The sequence below is a fragment of the Lissotriton helveticus genome, chromosome 9 (genome assembly GCF_964261635.1).
Source record: "Lissotriton helveticus chromosome 9, aLisHel1.1, whole genome shotgun sequence".
Taxonomy (NCBI): Eukaryota; Metazoa; Chordata; class Amphibia; order Caudata; family Salamandridae; genus Lissotriton; species Lissotriton helveticus.
Window position 1 is genome coordinate 1,043,960,329 of NC_136070.1, and position 13,097 is coordinate 1,043,973,425.

The 13,097-nt window shown below is 40.6% G+C and overlaps 1 protein-coding gene across 1 annotated transcript in view; it reads left to right on the forward strand.

Moving 5' to 3' along the window:
• Nucleotides 1-13,097, forward strand: part of NOL8 (nucleolar protein 8) — a 205,636-nt gene that overhangs the window by 166,578 nt on the left and 25,961 nt on the right. Inside the window, exon 15 of the mRNA XM_078661396.1 lies at nt 7,397-7,467. Within this exon, the coding sequence (XP_078517522.1) occupies nt 7,397-7,467 (71 nt within the window). The remainder of the gene's footprint in view (nt 1-7,396; nt 7,468-13,097) is intronic.

The following is a 13,097-nucleotide window of genomic DNA, read 5'->3' on the forward strand; positions in this document are numbered from 1 at the left end:
AGTATTTACCACAACACATGTCTCGAACACAAAAGTTCACCACGTAAGTATCTGTTTGTGGCATGTAGTGCTGTGGATTTACATGCGCCCTCCCTCCTCCCCAGACGCCCGTGGCTGTTGCAGTATCTTCCACTACTATCTCTTTTTCCTCATATGCATGGACATCTTTCTATACATCGCTTCACTTCACATTCGAGCCTTACCCGTCGTGTGGAAAAACAGTCTAGCTGTGGAGTCCATGACCATGCACGTTATCACCAAGTCACAGTACCTTGTGACTCAAAAGACTTCTTTGAAGAAATACAACTTGCACGCATCAAGACTCAACACTAGATGGCAGGAGTATGCACAGCATGTGAATCTTTAGCACTCCATGCCACGAACAGATGCTTTCCATTCATTACCAACATTCGGAGTGCCCTCGATGCTGCAGAAACCGCTGCGTGCTGCATTAATATTAGTGTCCACTTTTGCAGACAAACCTGGCTCTGTGTTTCCGGCTTTAAGTCAGAGATGCATCTGCATCTGGTCACCTTGCCTATTAATGGGGAGCACTTATTCAGTCCACAAATTGACCAGATGCTGGCAAAGATAAAGAAGGATACAGGGACTGCAAAGTCCATGGGGACAGTACTGATATCATTCGCCCACAGCGCCTTTCACCACTCACAATACCCAGGCAAAAGCAGCAACACACACCCTCTCTGAGCTTATACAGGACAGGGTACAAAAGCATCAATGTTAGAGGCAAGGGCAGAGGCGCAGCCCCCAAAGTTCCATCTGACACCAGTTGAATGTTAAAGATTTATTTAATGGGACTCTGGATTTATGAACCCATTCTGTTAAGAGGATTTTCTGCACTTCCCTAGATCCCTGTAATGAATTCATACTAGTAATATTGAGGGGTCATGTACATCGCCATTGTTAATATATGAACATATGTATGTACTGCTTTCTATTTTCGTGTATATAATGTTGTTTGTACCAAACATTTTTACAATGTTTATGATGAAAAATTGATTGAGTTAAATCATAATATACTCTTGTCTATATCAATACGCTTGTGTTTGATCTTCTGAGTAATTATCTGATGACTTGCAATAGGATCACTTCGTGGTCGATTAATTAATGAACGTTTCAGAAACTATTCCTCTGGGAAATTAGTGTGTATGGATACAATACCCAATTCAGTGGGGAAGATTGGGTTGCCCTGTTGTACAACAGTACCTGCTTATTTCAGCGTTTTCTTTTTTTTGCCTCTTGCCCGCTAAGTTTCTCCTTAAGGCAGCCATCTTGAAGGTCAGCACTCTGCGACTCCTAATTTAAAAAATGTATAAGATAATTCCCTCTGCCCCTTACTACCTAGCATTCAGTTGACAATAGTTGCAATGATTGGTGGCTCTTATTTAGGAGCATATGTAGCATGTCTAAAGGTACTCAAAGATTGAACTGATGTGTTTTGAGTTGTTTGTGGAACTGGAGTATTCCTTCTGAGCAGTTCAGATTTACTGGAAGCAATGGATATACTCAGCCTTATAAGGGAAGTACACTTTGTACCAAAACCGTAAGTGTTAATGACACTCACTCTGGAGAGATTATAAACCAATATCCCACAAATAACCGGATTACAAATAGGACACCCAGTTTTATGGTATTCCTGTTTTCAACACCTATGCCTATATTTATTCAAGTCAAGTCAAAAAGGCTTTATTTCGATAAAAAATTATCATAAAAGCTGCACATGAATCAAATATATCATATTTAAGAAAAAAAGACAAGCAGAAATATACAAAAAGACAGTTAAATCCAATAAGAGAGCTAGTTAAAAAGTTTACAGATTTTTACAAAAAAGTTCATTTAGCAGTTGGTTAAAAAAAGAATTAAACTGTTAATTTAAGCCTTTTGGTTCGAATTGACCAAGCCCATGACAGGAATTTAGCTAGGGCACAAGCATAGGTGGCCCGACTATCAGATGTTAGTATCCGAATTGCAGTCATATGGCTCCTAGTGTCCAACTGCCGACATAGATTTTTGAGCCAGACCCTCCTAGGAAGGGCATACTCTCCACACTCAAACATAAAATGTGCCACTGTCTCTGGTTTACATAAGCATACTGGGCAGAGTTCTGTGGTCTGTGCAAGGGATTGCCAACGTGAAGTAAAATGGTACAAAGGAAGAGTTCCTGCTCTGAATCTAAAATAGGGAGCCCTATCAAAGGGTTTTTCTATAATATCGAGGTACACTTCGCGTTTGGGTTGGTCCTTAAACTTCAAAAAGTCCTCCGTAAGTCTTCCTGCAGTAGTGCTAGTATTCCTTTTCAAGAGAAGCCAGTCCCAATAGAGTTTCTTGAGAGTCGACTTCGGAGGTGAGGATCTGCTGGCCCACGCTTCATTTAGGCCCAGATTTAATAACAGTGTCTTAATATCTCTCAACCATTTAATTTTATGCCACCCTGGTAGTGACATAATTTCTGCTAGACCTTGTGCATACTTGCCAAGTTCCTCCACACGCCACAGTCGTGCCCATAGTAAAAGTGGGCGGAATCTCGCAAGGTCGTCAATTGGTCGACATCCTAGATCCAACATTAACGGGACCGTGGGGGTACCCTGAGGAAGACATAATTGCTCTACAAAATTTCTTCTCTGATCTTGGTAAATCGTCAGTAATGGATGAGCCCCAAAGTTCAGCTCCATAGAGAGCAGAGCTAACCGCTTTAGCCGAATAGATCTCAAGGACTACAGCTATTGGTCTTATTACACAGGAGCGTTGTTCTTTTAAGAGGGCTCCTGTTGTCCTCTTATGGGTTAGCAGCATTTTATCCAAATGTGGGGACCATTCCATTTTATGTGAAAGGCGAATACCAAGATAATCGATGACTTCTACCCTCTCCAGGGGTTCAGCGTTCAGGGTAGGGGGACGTACTGATTTTTTTGGAGGATTCAACACAAGGTATTTGGTCTTACTTGTGTTGATTACCAGGCCTCTTTTAGAGCAGAAAGATTGAAAGTTATTTAAGAGCCTTTGGAGGCCTATTGGGGTTTTTGATATTAAAAGCGTGTCATCCGCGAAGAGGAGGGTAGGTATACGTTCGCCCGCCAGGGATGGTTCATCAGAAGGATGTTTCCGGAGATGCTCAACCACTCCATTGATGTAAAGGGAGAAGAGGGTGGGAGCTAACACACATCCCTGGCGGACACCTCTCTCGACCAGAATGCTGCTAGTTTTTTCCCCCCCTGGGCCCCACTTAATCTGGGTAAAACTATTTTCGTGTAGCCTAATAAGTAATGATAACAGATAGTAGGGCAAGCCCATATCAGCCAGTACACTCCATAAAGTCTCCCTAGGTACAAGGTCAAAGGCAGTCTTTAAATCGATGAACGCGAGATAAAGACTGCCCTTGCCTATTTATTCACATTTATAGTTTTACCATATTAATGAAGTTGTACCTAGTATATTTCCACATTTATTTAACTGATAAATGTGCTCTCATACTTTTATGGCTGAGGGGTTTTACCATTCTAAGCAACTGAATACAACATAACAATACACTTGTGAAAATATTACCATTATAGTATGAACAAAGTGCACATTTAAATGTATTTAAGAACATTTCATCCCTTTTTAAATTCTATGTTCTCAGTCAACACAAATAGTGGTCTGGATGTTTTGAATGAGTCATGGAAGAGAAGGCCAATTTTCTTAATGTTTCTGTTTTGAAAAGCACTATAGGTTTCGTTCTGTATTTATCTATAAAGATCAGTTAAACAATAAGGGCGTCATTCTGAAGAACGACTCAGTAACAGTTACTGGATATATAGTATCCAATTAGACTTCGTAATCAATTGTACGAAAAACTACTTTTAATTAAGATGAGGACTACTACCTACAAATTGAAGGCGCATCAATGGACAGTTCATTTGCTCAGAGGCTGGCTAACTTTTATGTTCACCAATTTGAAACTACCAATATCTATAATGAGTTTAATCCATTTAAGTAGAAGGTAGTGTTCTGGAAGTACTCAACAGAATATGATGATGATTCTTATAATGAAAGGATACCAAGCAGATTTATCCTGCTTGATTACATACCAAAAGTACTACCCATCTCTTCAAACATCCCACTCAGATTTAATGAGTCCTATTTAAAACACAATACAGACTAGATCTGACACGAGTAGGATCCTGGGCCATACGAGGCACTACACCCAACATTGACATGGCTTCAAAGGTAATAGATATGTTATAATGTAAATGTTCATAATAATGAATAGGGTAAATATATTTAATTGGATGCCGTTGAGTGTTGAATTTAAGCCATTTAAGACATTGTTGAGCATTCTAAAACGCCTTGATGGCAAGCAAACATCTGGGAACTGCAGTTCCCATGATTGCAAGGTGCACAGACCCACAAAGCAGTGATGTAATGTGTGTTACAAAATTGTCTCAGCTCCTAGACACCGTAAAAGTAAACCATGCCTTCAATCGCTTGCTACTCAGGCTTGTCTGACATCATATAGGTGATCCTGCTGAATCAGTTTAACCAGGCTAGGCATTTTATCCAGAAGAGATATGTGCACATGAGAACTTCTTTAAAAAAAAAAAAACGCTATACTTACCAGTGTGTTCTTTGTATGTGCATCACTTTCATTCTTCAAGGAAAATGCCAAATGAACCACCACACTAGTCTACTCGGTTGTAAAACTAGAATTAGGATAAGTGAGTAGCAGATTTGTGAAACCCTGGGTTGTCTTGTAGACACTGCCTTTGAAGTTGCAAACGCATGTAGGTGTTGAGGGCTCGAACACGAGTTGGAGCAGTAACTACATACTTTACTGATACACTGTGGAAAATTGGTCACAGAAAGTACTGTGAAACCATTACTACTAAGCAAGTGGGGTGAGATAAAATAAATATGGAGTACTTTTTATTTATGATATTGCCACTTATTGAATTATTTTAAAGGTTAGGAGGCACCTAGACTGAGTACAGTAGGACTTTAAATGTGTGTATTGGAGATTTAGACAACACACTTGGAAGGTATAATTAGAGACAGCTCCTAGCCTTGATGACCGCCTATGACCAACAGGCTTACTATCTGAGGAGATAGGTAGGGCCCTTATACAACTAAAGATCCTTTTTAATCTTGTGGAAGCAGAAGACAATTACATTTTATATTAGCACCCACCATTAAACAGTTTTATTTTACAACAATAACCCTGCATGCCTGAAAAAGGCACAAAGCCACCATAAAAGCTCATCTAGTTAAAATACCTAAAGTAAGTCCATCTAAGACCTGCCTCCCTGATAAAGGCAAAAAGAACAATTGATGGACAGAATGTAGCAACAGCGTCATACATTCACCCCAGTACAGAGATCTGGGCCTAAAGCCATCGTTTTTTTGCTCACCATGCCATTCCAGTTTGGACCCAGCCATATGCAAATCAGTCTTGACCCTGCTCCCCATGAGACCAGTCCAGCCCGAATCTCCAGGCCAGGTCCTCCCTGGACTGGGAACACGCATCCTAGGACTGGTTTCGGGCTGTCAGCCCTCATCAGCCAGGATAGCTTGACTCCGGTGGCATGGAGAGCACGGAACCCACGTCTGGGCATACCCGTCCAACTCTGGGTGAGAGATGCAAAAACAATTGATGGGCAGAATACAGAACAATGTCATACATTCACCCCTGTACAGAGATCTGGGCCTAAATTCATCGTTGTATTTGCTCACCATTCCATTCCAGTTTGGACCCAGCCATATGCAAATCAGTCTTGACCCTGCGCCCAATGGGAACAGTCCAGCCCAAACCGCCAGGCCGCGTCCACCCTGGACTGGAAACAAGCATCCTAGGACCAGTTTCAGGCTTTCAGCCCTCATCAGCCAGGATAGCTTGACTCCTGTGGCATGGATAAAGGAGCAACCTGATGGAGAAGTGTCAGGTTTTGGAGCTACCTGATAACTGGTGTCTCCAAAACCAGAGAAATAATTCAAAATTCAGAGTATATGGGTGGCAATATGTATTGTGCCAGATATGATCATTTGAGGCAAGAATGCCTACTATTCAGTGAGTACTAATCTCAGAAGAATCACACTTGGTGTGATAATGGCCAAAAATAGCTAGGATACTTAGGATTTTCTTTGTGGGAAATCTGAGAAGCAAACTCATCACAATGAGCATGTTTTGTATCTGGGGGATGATATTGATTTGTGAGATGGAGACCTTGTCTTATTAAAGTAATAAATTACTTCATGTATCACAGTGCCGATGTATCAACCTGTAAACATTTAAAATGTATTAGATTTCACATCTATGTTCAGAATTGCTTGCTTCTCAAATCTATGTCCCCATAAAAAAAGTTAGCTGGTTGGTCACTCAGAAATATTTTGTAGCATGCTGTGGCACCTAAACTGCTTTAAGACCCTGGCAAGAATGGACAAGGCTGCTGTAAAGTAAAAAATACAGTGAAATGTTGACCCTAATGATGGTGAGAGTGTTGCACTAATAAATATTTTCATTCCCTCAAAATAGTTTTATTCCTGACAGATCCAGAAAGGTTTGACTGCACGTTACACATATTGTTTTTTATTCATTTATTCTACACTGTAACGTAATTTGCTTGAGAGCAGCATTCTCAATGTAAGGGAACAGAAAAAGTGCACTGTGTTGTTTTACATCCCGTTGATACGTTGTTTGATCAATACATGATTTTTGACGCAATTGCTCTAATTGATGCTTTAATGCAGTCTGTGTGCTTGAAATATTTTCATATTAAACAGTACAATTACATTCTTTAAGTGTAATGCAATATAGATTTAATCTCAGGAAGTTGCTAGCACGTCAGTTAGCAGACTGGACCTCTGTTGGCTCTGTAGACATGCTCACAAAGATATGTAAAGCTTCTGATTAAAAATATAGTAGTCTGTAAGAAAATGATTAGGGGGTACCGTGGAAATTCTGTTTTAATAATTTTTAATTTAACCATCATTGTGACACACACCCTTTCTCATAAGTACCCGATATTTGTATGACACTGTATATTTGTTATTTGCAGCAGGTTTTTTAAACCATTGTCCTATGGAGTAGGAGCATGGCTTTTATGATTACCTTTAGGCTATGAGATCTTTGTTTTCCTAGGTGTTCAAATCCTTGGGTAAATTCTAGGGAAAGAGCAGACTAGGTAGACTCCTAAACCACAGTCAGATTGTGTGAAGATCAGAGAGCCCCTTCAAGGTGATAGAACGGCTGGCTAAACAAAATCCTTTTTCATTTGGTTAGCTGCTCTTTTTTTGAATATTTTATTTGAACACTTTCATTGTCTTGTTTCCGACTCTTGCTCTGCCACATTAATTTACTGGTTGAATTCTCAATGTAAAAATGCTTTCTTTCTGTCCTTTCCAGCACCTCTTCTTCACTCGGAAAGGCTGTGGGAAGATTCTTCTTCTTCTCCAAAGATGATGAGAGGCTAAAAGGTATTGTATTTATTGTCCTTTCAAAGTTACACAAAGTACAAATATCCTAAGAGTGGAGAGTGAAACAGGTTGTATCTAATGTCTAGCAAAGATGAGATCATTGTGGCTGTGAACACGGTTTTATTCAAATTATAGTATTCATTGTCATAGGATGTTTTGTCATATTCATAATTGTTAGAACATCTCCACCCATGTGGGATTATGGAAAACATTTTTAACACTCTTTTCAAAAACAATCAACTGACATGAGTAACTTTAATTTATACAACAAAGAGGGGTCTTCCTTATGCCTTGATGCAAACCACACTTGAGTGGGCACCAGGTGGGGTTTCTTATAAAACTGTTACCCTCACGACGAGTCAAGAGGAATGCTTCATCACAGTTTTCATGAGGGAGCCTAAACACTTCCACCATGTGATTCTCCCTGTTTTAAAACAGAGCGCATTTCCATCGCGTTTTGGGGTTTGTGAAGTTAAAGATTAAAAGGCTGCTTGAGGAGCCCAAGGAATCCTATTAATACACAAAGGGCCTCCAGGACAGTACTAAAAACAAGAGTGACACTTCACAGCCTCTGATAACTTTAGTGTTTGGTCAACATGTTTCAGTTATGGGTATATCGTACCCAATTTTCATTTGGGTATATCCAGTTCGGATCCCCAGAGAGCAACTTAAAAATGTAAGGTTCTCCGTATCAGAGATGTTCCCTAATAGGTGTATCTTAGGCGGGCCTTGCACCTTTCATTCATGCAAACGTATACCTGGTATTTCGTGTGTATGTATCAGTGGAAAATATAGAGACTGTTATTCATCAAAACAGCATTAAATGTGTACCCTAGTTCCTTGCACATTTCTGTGTTTACTGCACACACTATAGCAGACTATAAAAACAGTGTTCCAAATGTTTTCTCAAGCCTCAGACCTTGTTTTCATATTAATGGTACCAAACTGCAAGATATAATTCTGTAGGTGTACTTTGATTGTTTATCGGTGGGGGCATTTCATGCAACTCACATTCCAGTGTTCTTGCTTGATATATTTTTGCCAAAACATATTCTTGCATGATTATGGGATAATAATTCCTAATTGAAACGAGAGTTGGAGTGGAAATTAATTTCTCTGAATACTTTAACTATTAATATTGGCAGTTTGAGCGCAGTGCATTGACTCTGCGTTAAACATCTCCTTTATGCAGGGTAATAGGAAGGATCGTCCAAATAATATGACGAGTTAAAGGGAAACTGTCTACACCCACAATATGGCAATTGAGCATTGGAAGTTTCTTTGAGGCACCAAACTTCCTTCAGCTAATAAAATGTAATTCCCTCTTGGTATTACCGCTTAAAAAGAGTGTAACTAAAAAGATGCCTGCCTCCCTGTGCAGATAGAAAAAAGGCATAAAAGCTAAATATACTTGGTATGCATGAGATACACCTATTAGGGAAACTTTGTGGTACTGAGAACCTTACATTTTGAGGTTGCTCTCTGGGGTTCCCACCTCTATAGATCGTGAGGAAAGTTGGGTATGATATATCCATAGTTGAAACATGTTGACCATGCGACACTAAGGTCATCTTACACCGTGAAGTGTCAACCTTTTTTTTAGTATCTTCAAGGAGGCAACTTTTGTATTGTGTAGGATTTCTTGGACTTCCCAGAAAGCCTTTTAATCTTTTATTTCGGAGACCTCGAAATAGTATGTATATGAGCCCTGTGAGAAAACAGATAGAATCCCATGGGGAAAGCATTCTGGCTCCCTCGTGAAAACTCTGATATAAACTATATAACTGCACCCTGTGAGAAAACTGGTAGACGCCCAGAGGGGAAGCGTTAAGGTTCTCCTAATTGGATTGTATGACTTGAATATTTCCACTGCTTATTTTTAGGTAACTACTTTTTTCTTTCACTCTCAATACTCCATGGGAGTGCAGGTGCTTTATTACTTTTTCTCATATGCCCTACCTCACCCTGATCTCCCCACACTTTCCATGTTCTGCCCACCCGGTCAACTGCCTTCCCCTTACATCTCCTTCCTGCTATGCCTTTTTTTCTCTTTTCTTCCTTTTGTTCATCTTACTTCTACCTCACTGTTTCTATCGGGTCCCTCAGCCCCTTTTTTTATTTTGTTTTTATTTTTTTGATGAGGGCCTGGCAACTACCATTTGCTTCTGGGCCGCTCCTTGTTGAGAATGTGTTTTGCCAATGGTTGTTTGCGATCAAAATACCCTGAGTGTGAAAAAACATTTGCTGCAGTACTTTTAACAAATATCCTTGCATCAATCTCCTCATTCTTATGCAGTCTTGTCTAAATTCCAGGTGAATTTAGGTTTCAAACCTGTTAATGTTTAATGCCGCAGCATAATCTTCCTGCTCCATCATAATGTAATCTCATACTATCTCTAGGACTTCAATGTAGTATAGTCACAGGATGGTTTGTGCCATTATTGAAATCACTGTTTCAGGACACTTGATTCTCCCAAGATCCCATTAGTAAATTATTATACTTGAGAGCCAGATAGGAACCCATGACATCCTTGCATTTGCAATATTATAGTGGTTACAATAGCGTCAAACTATGCTGTTAATAAAATATTGTAAGGTCTTGTATAAAGTGTTTCGTACTTTCTCTTCCAGGGGATACTCATCAATAGTCATAAGCACTGAATAATCCCCGCCCACGTGCGGGATCCCGGAGCATATATAAAAATACATATATATATATGCGTATGTTTAGACAAAAAAGTACAGAGTACTTCTAAAAACATTCATATATACATACACAAATATGCAGCCTAATGTACTTCAAATAGGCTAATATGCCAAAATTACATGGATTTTTTGGAAAGAGAAAATAATATCTAATATAAACACTGCAACAGAGAACATACACTGTAATAGTGTTCAAACACAACCCTTTATTTTATGAGAAAAGGCAAGTAATAGCAGGCAATTAGCTCAGAGGCTGCATAGAAGAAAAAAATGTCACAGTATCAAAAAACACTGGCACCCTGCCTTTAAGGATTCCAAGAACCTGGACAACGTGCCTTTAAGGCCTCCAGGAGCCCCCTGCTCCCATCATGCACTACAGGTGACTGGTCAGTTCTTTTTTTCCGGCTCCTTTTATGAGGATACTGGAGCTTGAGCTCGTCTCTTTTTTACTATTTCTAGTCAGAATTAGTTTTTTTCTACTTACATTTGACATTTTTGACTGCTGGTAGCTGTTCGTAGTACATTTCTGAGTAATTAACATCTGTTTTTTCCTGTCAGAAATGCCAGCTTTTTTTCAATAAATGTCCTTCCAGGGGGAAGAAGATGGCAAAATTGGATTCACACAAGCCTGAGATATGCTACTACTGCCAGCACTTCTCCAAAAGGACTCTCTGTGATAGAGAGAAGATAAAGCTTCACGCCTTGCCTGAGAGAGGAAAGAGTCACTCTAAAAGTGGCCTTGGGAGCAGTCCTGCTACCAAAGAACCCTCCTCTCACGAAGAACGCAGAAAACAGCGTAGATCTACATCTCCATCGTCAAAAAAGAAGCAGATCCCCGACTGTTCGCCATCGGCATTGAGATAGACGTTGAGAAAACAGGCAAGACATTCGTCGAGGGACAGATCGTCATCGAGATATCAAGAGCTCCGTTCCCGAGAAGTAAGTCGACGTTGTGGCAGGCTACTTCGGGCTCGAAGTATGCTGGTCAGGAGACACGTAAGTCTCCGTCGACTGCGAAACCCCCGTTGATGTCGAGACATCTGTTGTCTAAATTTCCGCCTTCTTCGGGAAGGTTGGTGTCGAGAGGTTCACCAGCTAAGAATCTGCCATGAGCCTGTAGGCTGATAGCTTCTAAGTCGCCGTCGAGGCGTTTGCCGTCGAAGATGGCGGCGAAGAAAGACCAAGGGTGATCGACATCGCAGACATACTCCCGGTCCCGAGGACGATCGACGTCGAGGATGCATTCCCGGTCCCGAGGACGATTGACATCGAAGGGTCCGACGTCGAGGACTTCGCGGAGGCGAGAGTCTTCAAGCATCTCCCCACAGTGGTGTTCGATGTCGTCATCGAGATATCGCTCGACGTCGAGAGAAAAAGAACCTGCGGTAGCTACAGAACATAGCACAGACACAGCTCCTAAGGTCATAGAATTTGAATATCTCAATCTCCCATCTTAATGTTTGACCATTCTCCAAGAAGCAAGTAGACCCACCACATGGGCCTGCTACAGAAATGGAAAAGATTTGTCTGTTACTGCCATAATAAACAAATAAATCTATTCAGTGCCACCATGCAAAACATTATCTGCTAATTACTGCATTTACAGCTCTCTGGCCACGCTTTCACATCCATATGATTACACCTTGCAGAAATAGCTGCCTATCTCCAAAACAGATATTACTCAAAGTACCTGTTATTATGGCCTTCATTGAAGGGCTTAAAAGGGTGATTCCACTTTGGGTTCGCCCTGTGCTCTCATGGAGTCTTAACATTGTTCTCAAAACACTCCTGGGTCCTCCAGTCGAACCCTTATATAACTGCCTCCTCCGATTTCTATCATGGAAGATAGCATTTTTAATAGCGATCACATCTTTTAGACGTGTTTGTGAACTCAAGGCATTAACCCTAGAAGAAACATTTTTCCAGCTACAGAGTCCTTCACACACAGCCAAAATTCCTCACACAGACGTCTGTCTCACACTTTGATCTCAACCAGCCAATTGAGTTGCCAGTTTTTTCCCACAGCCAGAGTTGGTTGCAGAAAGTGCTCTACATACATTAGATGTTAAAAAAGCCATCATGTACTGCATTGACAGACAGAAACTTATAGGAACATAAAATAACTTTTTCTGGCGACAGCACCACAAAAAGGAAAACCTAAATCCAAATCAGGAATCACCAGATGGATAGTTAAGTGCATTCAAACTTGTTACGTTAAAGCCAAAAGAACTTTACCAACACCCTCTAGAGCACACTCAACTCGTAAACTGGGGCTTCTCTGTACTTCCTGGGAAATATTCCATTAGCTGACATTTGCAAAGCAACTACATGGTCCACACCACCCACCTTGTCAAAGCATTATTATGTGGATGTTCTAGCATGTCAACAAGTCAATGTATGACAGGCAGTGCTACGTATACTTTTTTAAACTGCAACACCCACAGTTTTGCCACTGCTTTAGTGAGCACTGATTTACAGTCCATGCAAAGCATTTAGATCTACAGCTACTTATGCCTCAAATGGATTGTTACTTAACCTGTAATAATCTGTTTGTGCCATGTAGTGCTGTAGATTCACATGTGCCCACCCTCCTCACCGGACACCTGTGGCCATTGCAGTTTCCTTTACCTCTATTGCTATGCATGGACATCTCTTTACTATACTTACGTTACACTTCATTCTCGCTCGGGAAAACAATCTAACTATGGAGTCAATGCCCATGCACATTATCACCAAGAGGAGGAGTCACTCGATCTTGTGACTCAAAAGATTTCTTCGAAGAAAAAACAACTTGCACACTTCTGGATGCAACACTAGATGGCAGGAGTATGCAAAGCATTTGAATCTACAGCACTACATGCCACGTACAGATGACTTACAGGGTAAATAACATAATCCTTTTCCTGCGTTGGGATTTTTCATAT